The sequence below is a fragment of the Paramacrobiotus metropolitanus genome, unplaced genomic scaffold (assembly GCF_019649055.1).
Source record: "Paramacrobiotus metropolitanus isolate TYO unplaced genomic scaffold, Prichtersi_v1.0 Parri_scaffold0000045, whole genome shotgun sequence".
NCBI lineage: Eukaryota > Metazoa > Tardigrada > Eutardigrada > Parachela > Macrobiotidae > Paramacrobiotus > Paramacrobiotus metropolitanus.
The window spans coordinates 569650-588531 of NW_026570265.1; the positions used below are offsets into that span (position 1 = coordinate 569650).

Consider the following 18882-nt stretch of genomic DNA (forward strand, 5'->3'; position numbering starts at 1 on the left):
TGTAGTAGGTACTAGATACTATGTAGCTACACAGTACATACGGAGTAATAATTTGTACGTTTTAATACAGAATCTGTTGGCTGCAGACTGCAATCTGTTGGCTGCAGACTGCATCTATCTTTACGATAATGGATGACCACTGTCCACTGACACTGCAATATGCTATTACATAATTATTGTAATTTGTACGGGCACTTATACTCGTAGAAATAATTTGTGCTGTACTTATGTACGTAAACTAAATCTGTAAACCATATATAAATAATTACTTACTTTATTGACTTTCTTATATCTATAGACAACCAAAAAAATGTTTGAAACTCCGCTGAGAAAATTCCAAACGTAAAAGTAAAGCTGTCGGAAATAAATACATATATATAAGCTTTTCCTCTAATTATATATAATATCGAAGGTAGTTAGCGAGAGGCGCAACTGAAATCTAAACTGATTTCTGTAAATCACTGCAGCGCTTGGACAGCGAAAACAATATACATTTACTTCAAAATTGAGTATATAATATAATGTCTATTTCAAATACCTACGCATTAGCTAACATAAAGTTACAGCTTACATAATTTTATTAGGTAAATATTTTCGTGTGAAAAATGGTTCATATATTGCCAGGACAGAAACTTGCACAGAATTTCTGGTTTTGCAAGACATTTTATTATACAAATACTGTATGTAGTCCTCAAAACTCTGCGTACAGTATCGTGATAACAGGTAAACATAAAAGTGCGTCCCATTGCAGTTTTTTTTGCATTTCGTTGGCAAAATTTGTAAAACCATATATCTCTTGGAACTATCTGCTTGTTTACGTCAGAGCAGTAAGTAACCGATTAATAACAAATTAACAACAAAGCTCTAACACCTTTGACACCTCCGAGCGCATTCTTTGACCATAAGGAATAAGCGGATATGACGGCATTACTTCGGACATATTTGTTATAAGTTGAGAGTTTTACATTATAATAATTATAATGTGATACTTATACTCTTATTTGTTGTAACCAGTACAAAAGTATCAGTAAGTTTTGTTGTCCACTCTCCCATCCGCCGGAAGTCTCATGTGTTGCAGCTGTACCGTAAGATTTAGATTTACAGTTAGTACTTATTTATACTGCTGTACCTACTTAATATTGTACTAATTAGGAAATAAGTTATTTATAAATTAACTTTCAGCGTTGAAGTTGAGCCGGAATGACTCGATTCCTTACGTGCATATCGATGGAAATTAATTATTAACATGATTGTCTTGTTTCGTAATGCGTAAAATGGCAATCAAATTTTCCGTTCTATTCAACGTGCCAAATGTGACGATTTACCGCTGTACAATACAATATACTCTATGTGTCCTCGCTTATGGTTACATCTATAGATGCTATACAGGTGATGGTACATGGAAATTGGAAAGGAAACTGTAACGCGCGCCAATACAACAATATATACCGGCAACACCCAGCGCTAGTAACAAAGCTTCCAGCTATATCGGAATGATCACGAAATAGACAATCGGCAATAGATATAAATTTTTTTTGTACCGACTTGCAGTCGTGCTTTAACGAGTGATCGTGAAGAATAACATTGTGCTGCAGATATTTAGGTGTTTATACTACAACAGACTTTTCTGAATCGTCTGCCTAGGTAATTATTCAATATTCGTGTACTTCTGTGAACGACTAACTGTTTTGCTTATGTCTTTTGATACACGAGTAGAGTTTTTGCTTTCATAAATAAAGAGGAATGAAGGAAGAAGCTCCTCCGCCTCCTTACAGTGACGCGGTTGAAAACCACCATGACCAGGATATTAACCATAGTGTCGTGGTCAAACAAAAGGATACTCATATGCATGATGCGGAATCACAAGAGAAAAGGCTTGAAGATGACCATATTCCCATGTTGCGAGATTATCAGTTTTGGAATGTTTTGGCAATTAGTATTTCCTTCATGATCCTTTTCTCCGCGTTTCACACATGTGGCATGTTGCAGGTAATTTTGCTGATTTTCTCCATATTTTACACCTAATTATGAGCATGTGTAAGTGTTTAGCGCATAATTATGTTACTAATAATGTTAATTGTTAGTGCAATATTATTGGAGTTTTCATGCATGCTACTATTGCAGTTGGCATAAGATTTTATAGCTTTTGTTTATATAAATGATAAATAATTAAAGTTTTAGATATGATGACATATTTCGTTTCGAAGCTGTAAAAAAGGTACTTTAAATTTTTATTGCATATAGAGAGGCGGTCGGCATATATATATTGACTAACTTCGTTGATTATAAATTGTGACAGATCAACATTTAATTATACCCGTATTAATTTTATTAACTGTATGAATTTTTGCAGAACTCTGTTTTAAATGATGTGCATGATGAATACTTCAACGGTACCGGCAAAGAAGGTTACTACAGTGCTGCTGCTATTTATAGTGAGTTCTGGTGTGAAAATGTCCATTTTAGATTTATAACTCCAAGTTTCGCAATTTTTTTGTAATTTGCTACCGTTATCTTTTATAGCTACTATGGCCGTATCTAACTGGATCGCTCCTTCAATGGTAAGGCATTGAGGCAATCATGCAAATGTTGTTATGAAAACGAGCACTTGCCATAAGTACGTATCTACTCAATCACTGCGTTAAAAATCACAATTTCAAAATACGCTGATTTCTTGTTTTAGATTGCATACACTGGGCCTAAATACGGAATGATACTGGGAGGAAGTAAGAAGCTTTATCAATTCTGTTCCACTTAAACCGTGCAGTTTTAGGTTTTTTTGTGCCGGTATTGTTCGCTCAGCGTAACAAAAGGTTGCATTGAATTTTTCCAGTTCCATATTGTCTTTTTATGGCCGTATTTCTGCGACCTTTGTATGGAACCCTTTACGCCGCATCTGTCTTGTTGGGTCTTGGTGCAGCAATTATCTGGACATCACAGGGCGTGTTTCTTACCATAAATTCAACCGATAAAACCATGTCTAGAAATGCAGGAATGTTTTGGGCAATTCTACAGTTAAGGTAAATCTTATTCATATTTACATTCTCCTTACTATCTGTTGTAAGAAACTTAGACGGATGATTAAAAAATTATGATCGTTGCATTGGTAATCTATATGTTTAAAAACTTTTCAGCAATCTGTGGGGAAATATTTTTGCAACCATTCAACTTGGACAGGGAAGCGAGATTTCACACCAAACGCGTTTCATTCTGTTTATCGTACTACTGGTGGTGGCGATTGTGGGAGTTGTGATGATTCTGATGCTCCGTTATCCTGGTGCTCGTGATCGTGGTAAATCAGCCGCCAGGTATAAACATTCGTGCACATTAATCTCGTTAATGCATTTTGCTTCTTCAATAAACATCTGAACTGCCAAAGTTCGGATTATGCAAGTATAAAGACATACACCGGTTATCGCACTGCATTCGATAATTACGGTATCCAAATTACTGAAATACGTGTGAAACACGCACGACATCGGCCGAACGAGAGGATATCATATTGCGCCGGTGGTGATCAGCTGCAAAAATGTTGAAGGATTCCGCTGTGTTGAATATTGCATAATTTTCCGCAGGCTGCAAATTCACCAACTGTAATAGCTTGATTGTGCTTTTAGTGTTACTCAAACGTCGACGAGATCTGCCAGGGATTGGAGGAAGTGGGCATGGATACTGGAAATCGTGGCATCATTCAAACTTTTGATTACTCGAAATATGTTACTTTTGGCAGTGACATTTGCTTATACCGGTATGCCGTATGCACTTCATACGATAAAATATGTTTTTATTTACTATGCAATCATCTGCACGAACGGTGCTTGTGCAAATGCGAACTGGGACACTTTATCTTCTATGTACAGATAGGATAGTCCTAAACCTTAATTTTACGTATACGTCTATAGATATAACCGATACATTACCATATATCGGCTATGCATATCTGGTCGTATATATGTAATATGTACATGTACATAATAGCATGCGCTAACCTTTACATTGATTTTTCTCTGATTTTTTTTGGTATCGTTAATCGTTTCGGCATTTTCGCGTTCTGTTAAATATGTTTGGCGGTTTAAAAAAAACTGATCGTGAAATTCTCTACCTCAGTAATAAAGGATAATTACATAGATATAATCTTTTTGGCTGCTTGACCATTGTAACTGCAGTAATGTGTTTTAGGCTTCATGTTGACCTTCTACAGTGGCGTTTACGGAACAGCTGTACATCAAACGGGACAATTCGGAACGGAAAAGAACTACCTATTAGGACTGAATGGCACAATCATAGGAATCGGAGAAATTGTCGGTAAATTAATAACAGTCAGCTGGTGGCATTAACAATTTAACAGCGGCATTTCCGCAGGATGCGCATACATTGCAGTGCATAAGTTACCATATTCGATTACATTACCGACATTGCAGCGGGGGCATTGTTTGGATTCCTCGGTTCGCGAATTCATCGCTTAGGTCGCTCACTCATCGTATCAATTGGAGTATTAATGCAGCTGGTCAGTTACCTCCTGATATTTTTGTACTTTCCTGCAATGTCGCCATTGAGAGTTTCCAGTGAAGCCACATATATAGAACCAAGGTATTGTACATTATTTCTTCATGGCCAGGAACAATTGTATATGTACAATACTCGTACGGATCGTGTATGATAACAATGACCCGTTCACAAAAAAAACTTTTGCCGTACATAATACCATATTACCACACTCCAGTGCGGTTTTCAAACATATCGCAAATTGTTGAAGTTGTTTTAGGGTGTTTATTACCATGTACGCTCTATTCTACAGCATTGTTACTGAACTACTCTTATTATATACCACGATCTTTTACGATTGTAAAATGTAATAGGAATTGTTTATGTTCGGTATCAGGAAACTTATGATTTTTCTGCAGCTGAGTGATTTTTCGAAATCGTTAACCTTATACCTATAACGTATATTGTAGGAGTACATGTATTGCAGTACCATACCATATACCGGTCATAAAACCTTTTTTTGTTGCAGCAAAGCAGTGGCTTTAAGTTGCGCTTTCATGCTGGGTTTCGGTAAGCAAAAGATCATGTCTGCATTAAGCAGTTTTAATTTTGTTGATAAAGTCAAGCCCCTCATTCATGTTTGCGCACATGAATGTTTGTAAAAATGCAACCATTAAAAATTACAGAATTTTAATGATTAACATAAGGTAAAAATTACGAATAACTGCATCGAGCTGTGCTGCTGAAATTCCTTAATTGCTGTTCACCAACAAAATTGCTTTGCAGGTGACGCGTCAATTAATATTCAGGTACATCGTACGTCAGTTCTATAACCACCAGTCTAAAAATTATGTTATTGCTTACAGTATATTAAATAAATACCGTACACTGTATTAAAATACTATTCCTATTTACTCTATTTGTGTGCCCCATTAATTTTATTGTTTCAGCTTTATTGCTGTTCAGATCCTGGTAGTTTAATGAGAAATCACGATAGAAATAGTTTAATGAGAATCAGGTTTAAATCCTGGTAGAGAAATCTTCGATTCGAAGCTACCGAAAAAGATTTTATCATTAATTAAAACAATACCGCACATAACGCCGAAATAACCTATACAGTGTGTGCATCCATTTAAAAAAAACACTGGATGCTAGGTAGAACAACAGCTGCGAGTGTCAACAGTGGTTTTAATGTTATTTTCGCATCTGATCTGTCTTACAGCATACTGCATAGCATAAGCCTGCACATTTGAAATAGCTAACAATTGCAGATTTACGCACTACTTGGAAATATGTATGCTGCGGACAGCGCTCCAGCTTTTGCCCTTTTCAAGTTCATGCAGGTACTGCGAAAAAATTTTGCATTACCGTATTATACCGAATCTGGGTTCTCAAAGTTTTGCTGTTCTGCAGTCTTTCACTGCCGCCATAGGATTCTTTTATTCATCGGAATTGACCCTTCCGCCCCAACTGGCCATAGTCGCTGCTTTCGGTGTAGCCGGCGCATTCACGTTCGTTTTAGTGGAGTGGTTGACCTATCGCGACTTTACCCGCGCCAGGTAATTTCCTCCAATTTCCGCTTGAATTTACAGGGGGCATTAAGCAATTATTCGTAGGCAAACTAACACCACAGCCATTAGCCTGACTACCATTGCCACAGCGGACAAGTTCATCAAGTCCCAATGAGTTATACAGCTACAGATATGCAGCACCTCACGACTATTCACTGTGGAAGGACTCCTTCTTTTGGCCGAATCCTTTTAATTCTGCGTTCCATTAAAGCTTTACATAACCATCGTATTCCTTCCAATTCACAGCGGACCAAAAGGGTGTTGCAAAGTGTGTCAATAGGTTGATCGATTTTTGAACAACCCCATCTGGTGTCTTTCAAACGCACAAATTTCATTTTGACATTTGGTGTGTGATAAGTAAACGCTTTCTTATACTGCTCTATACACAAGATCTTTGAAAAAACCCATCACACTGGCTCCAAAACAGCAAGAATGAACTAAGTAAGGTGACTAAAGTCCGGAAATACACGCATGTCACTCAGTTGGGACATTTTCACTTGATAATTTAGATTCAGCGTCACGAGAGGCTATCTCGGCCTGCAATTTGGCACGATATAGCATATAGTTGTGCTGCGTCTGCTTCAGCCATTCCTCCTCCTCGCGGTCCAATATTGTTTTGAAATTTTCTAGCTCCGGTAGCGTAAATGCATCCCACTAATGAAAATTCAGAAACTGAACAAACCTTGTTTAAATCGACGTGGTTAATATTTACCAGCACATTTCGAGTATCGGTTTCTTCCAAAATTAAACGACAACACTCGGAACAGCTCTCATTGGCATCCAAAACCATCTCCAAAGGAATATCGTCTTTTGCAAGCCGTCGGCATCCATCGCGGCCTGTAAAGAGCAAAGTCTGTACCTGTAAACCGTAACTGCAGCAACACTGGAACCGCACCTTCCAGATGTAAACCAAACTTCCTGGGATCATCTCTTATCCGAAACTTGGTTAGTATAGCAGACATAACATCTGGGGTTCTGTCAAGGCTGCTCACATGGATTAATTTTTCCGAATTCCGAGGCAGATAAAAGGAAGTCACTCTGTAACAAACCTTGCATCATGTTAAATTTAAAATTACAAGCGATGCAATGTTCCCAACTTCCGACACTTTTTCAGCCGAAAGACGCAGCGTTGCGTTTATCCAATGCTTCAATCCAAAAATTATAAACATTATATACCGCAATGCTACTACAACATATTAATCCTTACTATTAATTACGTACATAATACCGTAAATGTACAACGTACCCTAAAAATTTAACAAACCCCGCGTAACACTAAAATACAAAAAATTATATACCACCAAACTCACCTGGCTCCCGGGAAGGGTCCAACATTCGATACCGTTATGGGACGTTTCAACCGGAGCATAATTCTTACAAATCCATTAAACGAACCATCCATTTCCTGAACAAGTAACGATTTTACTATTGCGACAACAATACCGATTACGTTCGGCAAACTTCTTGCGCACACAATGCTACATTCATGATGGCATACACGACAATAATGCTCCTACCAGATGTAACAAGGCAAACGGAAATGATTTATTGAACTCCGCGACTTTCTTTTCCAACGGCCGCTCAGGGATATTGTTACTGGCAACGTTATGTAATGAGGGATCCTGTGGCAATTCGCCAGACTCATCTTCGCTAAGCTGGTCAACTTCCGAAGATAACGAGATTTCCTTGTGCGATGGCACTGGACGATGCGGTCTCGGTTTCGGACATACCAGGCGTAAAAATTGTTTGCACTGCGGATGACATGTGAGGCTACAATCTGCAACATCCAAAATGTTAGTGTACTCTGTAGTGCAGCAGTATTTTTACTTACACGGTAGTAACGGGTAGTTTAACACCTGCCAGTTTAACGTTCTAAACCGGAACAACTTATTTTCCCATAATGATTGTAACCCTAGTTCACTGCAGAAAAATGAAAACATTACTTGCGGCGTTACGGAACAAAGAAACCCTCGCTGCCGGTTGAAATAAAATGCGCGGTACAGTTAACGTTGCGCAACTTTCAAAAGTTTTGGAAAACAGTAAACATTTCAACTTATGATGAGTCAGGCAATTACACTGCAGCAAAATTGACAGGTCAAGATAACATCATACTATTCTCAAATACATTTTTTGAATTACTAACTCTTTTGCCATAATATTATATATCAGCTACAGCCTAGAGGTTACCCATCGAAAACTGGGACTCAGCGAAAGCATAGCAAATTTGAAAGAGCAGCAGCAGTTGAAAAAATTATTGTAATTTAGATCGAACTAAGCTAATCCAATCAGGAAAGGGTAGCGTATTTCGTTATTACTGAATAAATGTTTGTTGGTTAATAAAATTGCATACATACGGCAATTATCAGTCTAATATAGATATGTGCTAAAATAGCAATTTTGTGTTACCATGACTTACGATTAACCCTCCAACGCCCACTACCCGAAGGAGTGGGAGTTTCTTTGTGAAAACTTGGATTTCCCGATGAAAAAATTCAATTAAGTAAAGGAATTTTTTGTGAGCTTGTACTGACCACAGGTAAGCGGCGGTGAAGTGGGTGTTTTGCAACACCATTGGGCGTGGACGGTCCTAATCGTGAAAATGTTTAATTCTATATTAATTCAGCGATCAACAACTGACCCAAACAAAAACATTCATCGTATAGTCCATAAAGAGGACTTTAAAACACGGGTAGTGCAGTGGTCAGTAAACTGACCCCTGGTCAGCAAAAACTGTAAAACAAAAGAAACGGTTTTTGCATGATGTATGGTGGACAACTAGGCACAACAATTACAGCGATTTTCATCAATCCTGTTCTCAACATAGCCGTTACGTTTCGTATACCATATCACGTAAGTCTTTATACCACGCTGAGCTGCCTTTACACTGCATGCCTGGTGCATGCTTGCACTTTTCATGGACGTTGCCCCTGCGTTTGCATCGGACATCGGACAGTCCAATAGCACGTGCGGTAGTGGTGCGCGGAAGCTCAGATCAGCAGTTCTGGGAGCAGCAGCCGCCATCATGAACGCAGCATCAGCAGGAAGTTATTAAAACACCTGGCGCAAAGGTCACTACTAACTACCGGCTGTGTGTTTATCGGAGTTGTTATCATCCACGGTTACAGGACGCTGACATATTTTGTTTCCTGCACGCCTACACAGCTGTAAGGTCCGGTTGGTGTAAACTGCATATCGCAAGAGCAAATGGCCTACTGCAGGATTGTCATGCCGATTAGTGGTAATGCACTAAAGCAGATTACGAAACATAGCTGCTACGCTTGATTATCTTGTAGGTTTCCTTGTCTAGAAACGACCACCGATTAGTTCGTTTGAGGGCCATAACCGACCGCCCATGGTGCCGCCAAACTAAATCGTTTTGGAAGAGTTCCGGCAAGCAGAACCACGTGAAGCATGTCAGAAGTCCGAACCAACAAAATACCTTATCCGATTTACTAAAGTATAGAAGTGTCGAAATTGCTCCCGCCCGCACTTCAGGACCATACATGCCCAATGGTGTCTGCACGCAACACCACTGTGGCCATCCACTCTTTAACTTTCAGAACCGATGCTTGTTATTTCCTACTAAAGCATTACTGATAGTACATTACTGACGATGAATTATCTCAGATTAATTGACTCATTGACTAATTAGTTAATTAGCAGGACCTTTCGGATGTAAGAAAGTTTGAAATTAGCAACTTTCGGGAACTCGTGGTTCTTGAAGGACTTGAGGTTCCCACTTGATTAATTTTTTTATTGCTTCTGCAAGGTCTCGTAACGCTAATTACGCTATTAGATATCGATTAATTGCTGTTGTGCATTAAGAAAAACATCTTGAAGACCCTGCTGCGCCCCAACACCAATGGGCGTCAGTGGGTTAAATTAACACTGCTGATGTTCCGTACTGATGCCACATCGTTATAAATGGACGATTTCGTCTAGTTTTAGTTCGACAAACTTTGTTGACGGTGACAGGTTATTACATTATCAAGCCACGACTAATAATTCACTGGACAACAGTGAATTGTAACAATAATAACTTATCATAGCAAGATCGAACTATTAAAATTTGGCACTAAATTGATCGTAATGAATATTTTTCCATTAAACAGTTAAACAAGTTAACAACTTGTTGTAGTCTCTAATCAGAGTCTAATCACTGTAATATGCACAAAGCCAATAAATCTTACTTCTGCACTTTAGTGAAAGACGATAGATTCCCCAGATCAACAATCCACACAAATCACAGAATGATGGTTCCTCCAGCTCAACAATGAGGAACTGGTGCTGGAGGAAGAACAAATTCTTGAAATCATTTCCATGATCCAAGTTCTCCAAGAGATAGCGTTCAGCAAGGGCTGCTTCTTCCAGTTGTCGACTGGATAGGTATGTTATCCGAGTTTCCAGAGGCACTGCTGCTTTGCGTTCCCGCGACTTAATTTCAGGCTCAGGTCCCTTCGCAGCCTTAGCATTCTTTTTTCGAAACTGCCCTTGAAACGCATCCTGGATTTTCATGCCCATGCCACGGATCATCTTAATCCCGAAGTATGCGCAACTAGATCACACCTCAGATTCCTGAAAATTTAAACGGAACCGTGAACACCAAACATCAATTTCCGATTTCGAATTCCCGACTGATTGAATATCCTGTACTGGTATCAAAAAGATATTTTATGCCAGACTTGAACAGGATCGAAAGTGAGAACTGAGAAGCCTCTAATTATCTAAGTCTAATTATTCTCAACTTTTTTAAAATGACAAAAAAGCTGGAGCGGCCACACTAGAGACTGCCCGTAAACATGGGCAGTGAGCACATGTTTTGTAACACGCAACTGCCGTCTGCTGGTGTTCCGACAACACTACTGCGCCTTGTGAATTTTTATTTTTTCCTATTAACTTCATTTCTTTTGACCGATTTGGGCCTTGGCATTTGCTTTACAATTAGATCAGTTTTGTCGTCAACCATTTCAGTTACAGACTTACAGTAATTGCTACAGTTGCCAATTGATTGATCAGAATGTAGCGAATAACGACAGCGGTCCGCGAAATCGTTAATACCATTTGCATGGTATTTTATCGTGGTTTTAAACCGGAATCAAGAATTCGAAAGGAACAATCAAAACACAGTTATTTGTGATGGTTAGTCTACAAAATGCAGTCACGAAATGACACGCTCAGCTAAAACTGACTGCGCCTTTGAAAACTAAATTAGCTTTATTCAGTGTAATAATAAAAAATATATATAGTATAATCTTACTCACACAATATCAGCGGGCATGAAGCCAGCAATCACATTATCACACATCGGTGGCGGTCAATTGATTTAGAATTTCCAAACGATACTGGACAAGTAAAACCGAAGTCCGAAGGTCGAAGAAAAGTGCTTTAAAATAAAATTACAGGACAGCAGTCCAATTATGACTGTAATATTTAATATATATACCATGCAGTTTTTATGGCAGAGCAGGATGTCATGATGGTCATCCTGTCCTTCTTAATTTTTAAACCACTATTCCTGGATGTGCCTTAATCGAGATCGAATTTCCAGTTTTAGGAAAGCCTTGAGATTCTCATCCTCCACTTCTTTATCAATAGCCTCGAGAGCTTTTTCCCCGCCGTCTTCATAATATCTTAGAAGCTCTTCTGCGTAAGTCAAGTACACACAATTAGCACAGCCACTCATGCAACAGCTGACTGGAGCTTCTGGTGGTTTCCCTTTTCCAGGTATAATTCCAGATGACACTGTTGGATTACGGGATGCAGACTTATCAGTGCCCGATTTTTCTTCCACAATTTCATTTGTTCTTTCTTCTACCAAATTTCCGGATAATCTGCTAGGGATTCCATGCAGAACTAGATGCAATGCGAAGTTAGTGGAGCAGCGGCAAGCAACCGATAGTCCAAGAATCCCAACTGTGCGCTGTACCGCTGCTGACAGGAAAGGCATGTTTGTCCCTGGTTAGCATGAAAGAAATTAGGGAACGGACCACTGGAAGCTCTGGTTGTAAAAGCAAATCGATTAGATCATTCACTAGACTTATTAGAGGTTCAGAAAATCATTTTAAAATAACAATACTTAACTGTATAGCTTACGATGTATAGTGGAGCAGTTGCTCGAAGCTTCTACCGTAGTTGTATCAATGTGGTACCGGTGGCCACCACATTGATACAACTCAGTTGTATCAATGTGATGGCCACTCCAGGTAGGCTGGTTATCAGGAAAACCACTGTGATGCAGTGATGAGAGTGGACGAAACGGAAATCACTTGCAGAACTTGCTAATAATTTTTCATGTTTTGCATCGGTCAGTCGCCGTCGTTGTGATAATTATTATTTTTCACGTCATTGCCTTCTAAGACTTCTCTTACTTATACTTATTAACTTATACACTGCTACGTTGAAGCGGTGGCTCTAACTAACAAAAAATGCGGCACCATCGGACGCAGAAATCTTCCAAGCACAAGAAGATTAAGGTAGGAGCCGTAAGATGTACATGTACAAATTAGTGGAAGTATTTTTAATCATTCCTCCGGCTTTTATTACTTTCCGTTTAGGCTATCGATCCCTTCTACAGCGGACCAAGGAGACAGATTATGTTCAAGTAAGACTCTTACTTGAACTTGAAGAGTATTCACGTTTATTGTTGGTTGTTGTCAGTTCAGAAGTCAGGAGGGGTATTTTCGGATTTTCCTCTCACTTCGAAGCTGTTGATTTGTTGTTGAAGTAATATATTGTACTTGGTGGAGCACTGAACAGAATTTGATTTTAGGGCTGATAAAAATGCCAATAAGCCTCCCTCGCTAGGCGCTGGTGTTCAAGAAGTTCCCAGAAGACTACGGGACATTGTGCGGGGAACAGCTGATTCTAATAAGCAAAAACCACAGAAACGGAAGGCCAAAGGATTATTAATGCATCAGCGCCCCGATTTCAAACAGGGAAAATACGAAACCCTCACGAATTTCTATCGGAGAATGGATAAAGCTGCGAGCGACGCGATAACGAAAGCTGAACTCGAAATGCAGTTCGACGTACATTTCGATAAAAAAGGGAAAAATAAATTGACAATTGCTAAAAAGAAGGATCCCGTGACGAGTGAAGTACCGGCACCAAAAGTCTCGTAAGTCCGATTTTTTACCTACGTCCTATAAAGCTGATAGCAAGGGACAGCATACACAACGAACGAATATTATGTAGTATTATGTGCTACTGTATTTTATTATTTATGTTGTCCTACCGGTCTTTATAAAACCGTTTTTTCTTGCTGGTTCAACCAGGTTGAAGCCGTTTCCGGTTCAGTGCTAATCAAACAGTCGGGACTCGGGAGCTTACATCTGGTCTCATAAAACGTAATGGGCTTTCGTATGGTTTGCAGAAAATCTCAGAAGCGAAAACTTAAACTTCAGAGAAAAGTGGAGGAAAAAATGGCTGAAGATGTGGATGAATTTGCTGAAATGGCAGGTAAGAAAACCATTGACGAGTCTGACACCGAAAGCTTATTACTGCTGCAGTTAAGCAAGGATAAATTGGTTTAACAAATTACAAATACTAATTTTAACTACAGTACATTGTACAGAGTAATAGCCGCAGTTACAAGTTGTAAACGTACTTGTACCGAAGCAATAATCCCGAAAGGATACCTCCAGACTTTGAACCTGCACGCTACACACTAGCACTTGTTTTTCTAATTTTATATTTTTAAAATGTACATAACTGTAATTTTACGACAGTGCCTTTAAAATGTACTTTAGGCACGTAACCATTTCATAGCACCGGGGATGTTAATCTGAATTCTTAACAAGATTTCGTCATGTTTGCAGATACGTTCACATTTGGTGAAGTGGTCGATGCTCCTCCTGACATCAAAGCAGCGCCACATAAAGCTCCCGAGCGAAAAAAGGTTTGTGTCGTATGTGGTGCCGGCGCCACAGACGCATTTGCGTTGAATTTTTTAGATCGTAAAACTGTTTATTACCTCTTTAGTTAGGTGCGCAGCCCGTGCGCTTCCTGTGCATCAGGAATAAATAAGTCAAATGTTGTCCCGACCGATAAGTAGCGATCGTTTCCCACCTGCTTCGGACTTGTAGATACAAGCCCGGCTCGAAATTTTTAGACCGCCGTAAGCGGGATATTTGAGAAACGTGGGCTTGAGCCATACATGGTGCTCTACGCCAGTGCATTCAGTGAAGAGTAGATAAAATCTAGCCTTACTGTGCGCTGTTCACTGCGTCGCGCTTAAAGCGGTCTAAAAATTTCGAGCTGGGCTTGTACGTAAAGACTACATCTCGACAAACTGAAATAATTTTATCTAAATTCTAAAATGTAGATTTTTCTAACAACAATCGCTACACTTTGCACTATGACTACAAGCTTCTTATTGATCAATATGGTGCACTGTGCTTTAATGTATTTACTTTAAAAACCGGCGGTTTTTCGGTTCAACGCGGGGTTAGTATTTCATTGGCCTATCAATAATGCATGCAGTCCCGCACCGTACTTAAGTTGACCTCAAAATTTGTCTCCTTTTTCATAATTCATTTTCGTTACATCCTACTTTAATTACGAACGCCTACGCAGTTGTCTCTACCCAGCTGGAGTTACAGTAGAACGTTGAGAGAATTTTTCAAACAGTGAAACACATGCTTGCTCCAAGTGGTACCTACAGTCTACAGATATGTTTGCAGGGCGGGAAAAAGAATCTGCTTTTGTTAAAAAGTGTTTCTGGATCGTCGGGCGTACACCCAAATCCTGACAACTTTAATTCTTCTTCGAAGACAACCACACAATCGATCTCATCAGCTCGGCAAGAACAACTTCGCCAAGAATCTGTTCAAGCCTACCGACAACTCAAGAAGCAGCGAAATTTAATGCTTTCTAAACCTGGAAAAGCATAAAAATAAAAAATGCTGTGATAAAGATTTGTCGTTGTGGAACAGCAACATCGCCCACTATTCATCCATGTTGTCGCTAATAGATGCGAAATTCAATAAAGAATCCATCTGCTTCGCCATTGCAGTAGCCGTTTTATCTGTAAAATTATTTTCAAGATTCTGACATAACACGAATGTATAACCATCTTTTTGTCTGAGTTCTTCGAAAGAAATAGTGTGATATAAATAATATTACATCTCGAATACCTCTTTTAACTTTCAATTTTTGCCGTCGCTTCAGAATTTTATTTTTCTGTTTACTCCACTGTTGATTGCCCTCTAAACCCATTGCAGGGTCATCCGAAATCCATTCATCATCCGAGTCACCCTTATCACTTTTAGGGAATTCAACTATCTGAACGGCTCCTTCGTTTTTGGCAGAGGATTTTTCCATTTCTTCGTCACTGACATCCAGGTCTTCTATTGCCGTTGTTCTCATTTCGTTCGTTTCAGGCATTTCATCGACCAACATTTTTTCATCATCTTCCAGTCCATCCAAATCAAACTCCTTACTCATAGTGCTTACTAGCTCTGAACTGAGGTGCACTGATGTAGTGTGTTTTTCTGGAGGGAGCGTATGATACGAAATCTTTCCCCTATAAAACAACATTAAATTATGCATTTAAAATACTGCGAATAATTTACAGCGAATATCACTTAATTAGGCAATTCGGATTAAAACATCGCTCACTTTCCCAAAGATGCCCCATCAGCAACTTTAAAATAGTAGCCAAGATTTCACTTTGTTACACGATGATTTCACTTTTCGTTTTAGCCAGTAATCAATAAAAAAAAGCAGCTCTTACCCCACCCAGTCCTGCAGTATCACGCGGGCAACTTTTGTTACATCAGGGATTCCACCCTTTTTCAGACATCCTCTTTTCAAAGCAACTAACGCCAGAAACTGCAGAGCATCCGCAAAGTCGGGGATTTTATAATGCAGCATCAGCTGCACTTTAGAACACTTTTTCAAAATAATTTCAACCGGTTCCACTGGATCGGAAATTGCATCCACCTAGCGCGACACGATAGAAATTCTTGACAACGAGGAAAACCAAAGCAAAATGCAAGCCTCGCAAACAAAAAAATTCACGTTTCGGCGGCTTCCATTAAAACTACCCACCTTAACAGCATTACGCAAAGCCACAAGAGCAGTGTCCCCTTCTTTGGCAAAAAGCACACCAGGACTATCCAACAGTGTTATGTGCTTGTCCAGGTGAATTTCCTGCATGGATCTACAAGTGGTAAAATGACGCATTACAAAGTTGAAATTATAACAGAAGAGAATTACAAATCAATACGAACTGAAAACAACTTGGAAGCCTAATCACGGTCAATACAATTTATAATGCTGTATAAAAACAGTAAGTTATTTACTTGGTAACACCCGGTGTGGCTCCGACCATGCAAGACTGTTTCCGTTTGAGACTGTTGATGATACTGCTTTTTCCGACATTAGGCAATCCTAGAAAATTATGTTAATTTTCTCGTTACCGCTCCTACAGATTTTCTACATGAAGATTTACAACCAGAGAAACCTTTTCTTACCAACAATGCCAACTCTGATTGATGTACTAATGCCTTTATTTCGGCAATAATTGCCCAGAATCTTCATCAGCATACTGGAACCAAAGCATTTGGATGACTGTATCAGGTCCGGCTTTGCCAGATGTACAGGCACACGGCATTGGCTCTATAAAACAAAATCACAAGCAATCGTGTGAGATAGGCCACCATCTTTCGAATAAAATCACAGCAGAATTAAAAAACTCAATGCAGGCTAAAGTGCAGAAACTTAAATTTTGTTAACCGGGAAAACTCTATTAGTGCGCATGCCGTATTAACAAATTTACATTTTCAATAACCTTTGTTTCAAAAAAAACTATCATCGACCATATGCAACAACTTCACTGTTCGAAAAGATGTCATAAATGCTCGTATCGTACCAGACGTGACCGTTGATTTTGCGTGGAAGCTTTGAAAGGGATCGTAGGGAGTTCTTGTCTCAAATATTTCAGCCAAGCGAGCAGATTGGCTTTCGGAATAAGATCTGAGAACGGAAAAACAGCGACTTCGGTCCATTTGAGTACAAATAAATTGTGCATTTTCATTACCGGCACTCGGAGCCACGTACTTACCACACTTGTTAAGAACAAGTACGAGACGTTTATTCTGGCCAGACTGCAGTATCGTGTTTTCCAGCTGTTGACATCTGGTTCCCAATGGATCACGTGCATCCAACACCTCCAGAATCACGTCTGCAGCTTCGATTACCTACCACACAATAAATATAAAAAACCGGTGAAATCTTTGTCTCTCCAAAACTGTTAGTCCGGTATGCTATACCTTTTTCACCTCCTTGTAGTATGTTTTCAATGAATTATCGTACAGCTGATCCAGCTCTTTACTGTTTACAACGGTGTCAGGGGATTTCCTTTGCTGAAATGCCGCACCGCGCTTCTGCGCATCAGCGACTACGCTATCCAAAGTGCGTTTCTTTTTAGTATCCGCTTTTTTGTCGAGTTTTCGCTGCTTCTTCTTTTCAAAGTCCTAAGAAAGCACAAAGAACTCGATATGTCTACAACTGCTGTCGACCACAAAGCGCACAGAAAATTCTACGAAGTATAATCAATCGCGTATTCCATAAATCATAAGCGACCACAGCCCACAGGTGAACAGATCTACTGTAGACCATACAAGTATAATGTATTGCTGCTATTGCACTTATAGTAATCAATAATCTAACGCAATAAAGCCAACCTTTCGTTTTTTTTCGGCGAGTTCGCTCAGAAGCTGTTCTTTAAATGGATACGTATTCGGCACTCCTGGATCCTTCTTCCGACCTACAGAACCGAAAGCAACAGGATAACTTTCTGAACCGAGCACCAAATCGCCATTAAATTGAATAACGATTAACTAGTTACTAATGTAAATTAAGTACAGTAATGTAAAACATTACCCTACTACACGGGAGTGACGGGACACTAAAATAGTCCGCATTAAATATCTTGCAAAGGGAATCAATATGAAAATACAGTAAACAAAAGCGACTTCTTAACAATTTTCAGGAAACATACCTTTTCTTTTATCCGGATTCTTTTTGGCTTCCCGCTTCTGTTTTTTATTGTGCTCTTTTACCTGAAAAATGGGGCTGTGCGTAAACAAAATGGAGCGGCCAGGACTCTGGTCTGGTGGACGAAATACACGGAGCTCACCTTCTTTTCCACCTTCCGAATCTGCTTGGAACTGACGCGCTTGCTCTTCTTTTCTAAAAACCAAAAACTTGAGAATCCATCCGAAACATTGTAGAGCCCAATAACGTCGCGCCGATACATGTATGTAACTCGACGTACTTTTAAAGCCTTTAGTAACCATTCTCTGTTACGCTAAATGGTTCGCTGGAATAAATAACCCAAATCAAAAACAAAATTGTATGTTCAAGGAGGAAAGATCTAAGGTATCCCTTGAAAGTAAAAACTTCAAATTTTTTCGCAATTAGAAAATCACTGTAAATGATTTACAGTAAATCAAAATGAAAATGACCCGCTGACTGGGTAGTGGGTACTTCGAGGTTTCGCATCGACATGAACCCATAAGACGAAAACGGTGAGCATTATGTCGGATCACCGCACCCGCCTCAGGGCGCAATGTTTGTAGAGCTATTGTGCCACACAAATTTTAAAACTTTTTGAGTTTCTCACAGTCAGTTTCTCACTTTTCAATGATTCACATGTAAAATGCGTGTACAGTACTTATGTACTTTACTATTATCAAAATATCTACATTTATATTAATAACGAATTTTTGTACCGTGAACATTGAACTAACTCAATTGTCCACTGCATTTTCTATTGGGATATTTATTGTTACTTACGTACTGTACATGCTTACAAATCATA

The 18882-nt window shown here is 39.2% G+C and overlaps 4 protein-coding genes across 6 annotated transcripts; 2 read left to right on the forward strand and 2 right to left on the reverse strand.

Moving 5' to 3' along the window:
• Positions 1–870: 870 nt before the first annotated feature.
• On the forward strand, positions 871–6686 carry LOC129591326 (UNC93-like protein MFSD11). 2 transcript variants are annotated; one of them, XM_055486944.1, is made up of 17 exons: positions 871–1085; positions 1390–1467; positions 1596–1644; positions 1740–1989; positions 2354–2435; positions 2524–2561; positions 2684–2726; positions 2834–3020; positions 3135–3308; positions 3618–3748; positions 4180–4305; positions 4422–4590; positions 5015–5055; positions 5272–5294; positions 5757–5828; positions 5899–6044; positions 6102–6686. In XM_055486944.1, exons 4-17 carry the CDS (start codon positions 1744–1746, stop codon positions 6169–6171), a joined length of 1548 nt encoding a protein of 515 aa, XP_055342919.1. In that variant the 5' UTR covers positions 871–1085; positions 1390–1467; positions 1596–1644; positions 1740–1743; the 3' UTR covers positions 6172–6686. The 2 variants fall into 2 exon arrangements, with proteins under 2 accessions (XP_055342919.1, XP_055342921.1); XM_055486946.1 differs by lacking the exon at positions 871–1085 and having other exon boundaries at positions 1378–1467.
• LOC129591327 (ras association domain-containing protein 1-like) lies at positions 5833–11626 on the reverse strand. Of its 2 annotated transcripts, none has more exons than XM_055486948.1 (7): positions 11500–11626; positions 10247–10631; positions 7574–7833; positions 7367–7461; positions 6952–7094; positions 6769–6893; positions 5833–6710 (listed from the first exon to the last, which is right to left on the reverse strand). In XM_055486948.1, exons 2-7 carry the CDS (start codon positions 10587–10589, stop codon positions 6531–6533), a joined length of 1146 nt encoding a protein of 381 aa, XP_055342923.1. In that variant the 5' UTR covers positions 10590–10631; positions 11500–11626; the 3' UTR covers positions 5833–6530. The 2 variants fall into 2 exon arrangements, with proteins under 2 accessions (XP_055342923.1, XP_055342922.1); XM_055486947.1 differs by having other exon boundaries at positions 11318–11550.
• Positions 11627–12044: 418 nt separating this feature from the next.
• Positions 12045–15574, forward strand: LOC129591328 (coiled-coil domain-containing protein 137-like). The gene is made up of 6 exons (XM_055486949.1): positions 12045–12529; positions 12611–12657; positions 12826–13173; positions 13429–13514; positions 13874–13953; positions 14738–15574. The coding sequence occupies exons 1-6, from the start codon at positions 12482–12484 to the stop codon at positions 14945–14947; spliced, it is 819 nt and encodes a 272-aa protein (XP_055342924.1). The 5' UTR covers positions 12045–12481; the 3' UTR covers positions 14948–15574.
• On the reverse strand, positions 14796–18584 carry LOC129591325 (guanine nucleotide-binding protein-like 3 homolog). Its single transcript, XM_055486943.1, has 13 exons — positions 18337–18584; positions 18199–18251; positions 18061–18121; positions 17744–17826; positions 17330–17533; positions 17122–17257; positions 16930–17033; positions 16532–16676; positions 16361–16448; positions 16107–16218; positions 15790–15998; positions 15191–15579; positions 14796–15081 (listed from the first exon to the last, which is right to left on the reverse strand). Exons 1-13 carry the CDS (start codon positions 18356–18358, stop codon positions 15002–15004), a joined length of 1686 nt encoding a protein of 561 aa, XP_055342918.1. The 5' UTR covers positions 18359–18584; the 3' UTR covers positions 14796–15001.
• Positions 18585–18882: the final 298 nt, after the last annotated feature.

What these genes read in the sequence shown, in the direction of transcription:
- LOC129591325 (XM_055486943.1), bottom strand. Translation starts at nt 18,358, where the DNA reads ATGGTTACTAAAGGCTTTAAAA. An exon ending in GGTTACTAAAGGCTTTAAAA is followed by an intron (nt 18,252 to 18,336) that starts GTACGTCGAGTT and finishes TTTGGTTTTTAG; the next exon opens with AAAAGAAGAGCAAGCGCGTC. An exon ending in TTCGGAAGGTGGAAAAGAAG is followed by an intron (nt 18,122 to 18,198) that starts GTGAGCTCCGTG and finishes CCCATTTTTCAG; the next exon opens with GTAAAAGAGCACAATAAAAA.
- LOC129591328 (XM_055486949.1), top strand. Translation starts at nt 12,482, where the DNA reads ATGCGGCACCATCGGACGCAGAAATCTTCCAAGCACAAGAAGATTAAG. An exon ending in AGGAGACAGATTATGTTCAA is followed by an intron (nt 12,658 to 12,825) that starts GTAAGACTCTTA and finishes ATTTGATTTTAG; the next exon opens with GGCTGATAAAAATGCCAATA. An exon ending in TGAATTTGCTGAAATGGCAG is followed by an intron (nt 13,515 to 13,873) that starts GTAAGAAAACCA and finishes TCATGTTTGCAG; the next exon opens with ATACGTTCACATTTGGTGAA.
- LOC129591327 (XM_055486948.1), bottom strand. Translation starts at nt 10,589, where the DNA reads ATGATCCGTGGCATGGGCATGAAAATCCAGGATGCGTTTCAAGGGCAG. An exon ending in TCTTTCACTAAAGTGCAGAA is followed by an intron (nt 7,834 to 10,246) that starts GTAAGATTTATT and finishes TGGATGTTGCAG; the next exon opens with ATTGTAGCCTCACATGTCAT. An exon ending in CGTTTGCCTTGTTACATCTG is followed by an intron (nt 7,462 to 7,573) that starts GTAGGAGCATTA and finishes TTACTTGTTCAG; the next exon opens with GAAATGGATGGTTCGTTTAA.
- LOC129591326 (XM_055486944.1), top strand. Translation starts at nt 1,744, where the DNA reads ATGAAGGAAGAAGCTCCTCCGCCTCCTTACAGTGACGCGGTTGAAAAC. An exon ending in CAGTGCTGCTGCTATTTATA is followed by an intron (nt 2,436 to 2,523) that starts GTGAGTTCTGGT and finishes TATCTTTTATAG; the next exon opens with CTACTATGGCCGTATCTAAC. An exon ending in GCCACATATATAGAACCAAG is followed by an intron (nt 4,591 to 5,014) that starts GTATTGTACATT and finishes TTTTTGTTGCAG; the next exon opens with CAAAGCAGTGGCTTTAAGTT.